This window comes from Malurus melanocephalus, unplaced genomic scaffold, assembly GCF_030028575.1.
Source record: "Malurus melanocephalus ecotype Western Australia unplaced genomic scaffold, MMel_1.1 scaffold_480, whole genome shotgun sequence".
In the NCBI taxonomy this organism is placed as follows: Eukaryota; Metazoa; Chordata; class Aves; order Passeriformes; family Maluridae; genus Malurus; species Malurus melanocephalus.
The window spans coordinates 195,267-197,837 of NW_026623712.1; the positions used below are offsets into that span (position 1 = coordinate 195,267).

At 35.0% G+C, this 2,571-nt stretch overlaps 1 protein-coding gene across 1 annotated transcript in view; it reads right to left on the bottom strand.

Annotated features, from left to right (window-relative positions):
• Positions 1-1,528: 1,528 nt before the first annotated feature.
• The window catches only part of NR2F2 (nuclear receptor subfamily 2 group F member 2), a 7,066-nt gene continuing 6,023 nt past the window's right edge, over positions 1,529-2,571 (bottom strand). Inside the window, exon 3 of the mRNA XM_057380914.1 lies at positions 1,529-2,549. Within this exon, the coding sequence (XP_057236897.1) occupies positions 2,275-2,549 (275 nt within the window). The 3' untranslated portion in view covers positions 1,529-2,274. The remainder of the gene's footprint in view (positions 2,550-2,571) is intronic.

Genomic DNA, 2,571 nt, shown 5'->3' on the forward strand with positions numbered 1-2,571 from the left:
TTTTTGCCTGCTGGGGATAGCTAGCACTCAATTCCCCAGTGGTGTGTCCGGTCCTGTGCCACCCGCCCAGGCAGGTCCCAGTCCCGGTGGGAGCTGTGCCTGTGCCAGGACTGCAGGAGAGGGCCCTGTGCCTACACAGGGGACAGCCATGGACGCCCACGCGTGTCTGCGTGCCAGGATACACACAGACATATAGCCCATATGTAAAAGAGAGACATGACCTGTGGTCATGCTTTCACAGTCTAAGGTAAAAAAATTAAAAAAAAAAAAGAAGAAGAAGAAGAAAAAAAAAAATCCACTTGAGAGTATATATACATTAAAAACCAACTCCTCAGTGCTAGAAGCTAAAGCCACTCCAATTTGAAGACCTCTCAATGACAACGATAGATGGCAACTACGGAGTATTATAAAAAATCACACATACTTAAAGAAAACTCATTGCAAACAACTGACCTATATTTACAATACTGCTATTACCTTGCTTGAATGATCTTGTGCGCGTATGTCAGACATTTACAAAAGATTTTTCGCCCCATTCTGATCATAAAATAGATACTGATCTCCAGATTTCTAATACTTTTTCACAACAATACCTTTCCTACGCAGGCACTTAAGTGTGACAAAAATAAGGGCCTTTTTTTTTTTTTTTTTTTCCCCAGAAAATCCATTTTTAATTAACAGGAGGATTAGATGAATGGGGGTTGATGGTTTACCATTTCAGCATAGTACTTCCTAAAACCAGAGATAAACCACGAACTTAAGTCCTCCACCCCCATCCCGGAATTAAACAGGTAAATACACTACAATACATCTGCTACAAACTTACTGTGACAAGTAAACAAATCAATCGCCTATGGACTTAAATGACTGCAAACTATAGAGAAGTAATGTGGTTTCTGAAAGACATTTATGACAGCCAAACAAGTTTCAGATATCAAATAATATTTTAATTTCTGAATACTTTCAATTTTCCTTGGAATATAACACACAAAGACTCGACCAAACAGTTCAGTTATTATAACTTTTACAGTATACAGAAATGTTGCACTTAAAAAAAAAAAAAAACCTTCAGTTTTTTTAAACACAAAACTGTAAACTCTAAGATACTGAATCAATCACGTTATCTATAAGTGCCAACAGTGTTATTTTGTCATGCTGATTTCAATGGTATTTTTTAAAAAGGGAAAATATCAACAATTATTATAATACAAAGGGCTTGCAAATATACAAACAGATAGAGGAGTTTAATAACAATTCATGATGAACTATGTGGAACCCAATTCAAATTACAAAAGTTCACTTTGCTTGTTTGCTTGTTTTTTGTTTTTTTGTTTTTTAAATCAAAACCGTAGTGTGTCTTGGACACAAAATCCTTCTACCTATAATAAATCCCCACAGTTCATTTTCTGTCCGAAATATCAAAAAACCTAGATTTGGGGGGAGTTATATGACACGTGTGGTTCATTCGGGTCTATATAATTATAGCTCTCTCAGCTTCAAGCTAGATTTTGGGTCACCACCTTAAGTGCGCTTCCATCATTGTGTTGTTGAGGGTTTTTTTTTTTTCTCTTTTCCTTTCTTCCTATGATACTTTCGTGGACTCAGTTTTAATTCTTTCAGAACATATATTTTAAGGATACACAGTTTATTTTTTTTTTTTTAAAGAAGCCAAGGTTATATCAAAAATTATTATAGAACCACAGAATAAACTGGTTTGAAACCAGAAAAATACAAAAAAGAACAGCTATAGGTACATAGACACATAGGACAATTAATAATTTGGAAAAAAAAGACTTACTTTCTTCCGTTCTGCTAATTTTCTCCAAATTTCCTTTAAATGCACTTTAAGCGAGATTTTTTAAAAAGTTTACCCCAAAAAAAAGAAAAAAAAAGAAGAAAAAAGAAAAAAAGAAAAAGCCCACCATCGTTTCTTTTCTTCTTCTTTCTTTTTTTCTTTCCCTCTTTTTTATTTTTTACAAAAAAAATGATAAGTAGCAAGTTTTTTTCTGAACGACACGGGAGTTTTTAATGCATTCTGTAAAAGTTCATTTGACAGTCTCTTTTTTTTAATTCACAGTCCATTAATTTTTTCCTGTCTTCTCTTAGCAAACTTGTAACATCCTTTTACATCCTTTCTTAGCAGAAGGAAATTTAAGAAACAACCAGAACCCAAATGTCATTTGCTTTCCTTTCACTCTCATCTCCCTTCTCAAATTTTAATTTTTTTTTTTTTTTTGAGATTTTTTTTTTTTGTCTTTTTCTCTCTCGAATGTTTTATTGAATGGACATGTAAGGCCAGTTAAAACTGCTGCCAGACAGTAACATATCCCTGATTAGGGTTTCTATGGGGGTTTTACCTACCAAACGGACGAAAAACAATTGCTCTATGACAGAAGAGGAGACAGTGCGAAGGGAGGGGAGACGTAGTAATAGCTTCCCGAATCGTGTTGGCTGGTTGGGATACTGGCTCCTAACATACTCTTCCAAAGCACACTGTGACTTCTCCTGTAAACTTTCAACATGGGCTACATCAGAGAGACCACAGGCATCTAGAAGAAAGTGTATTAAAAA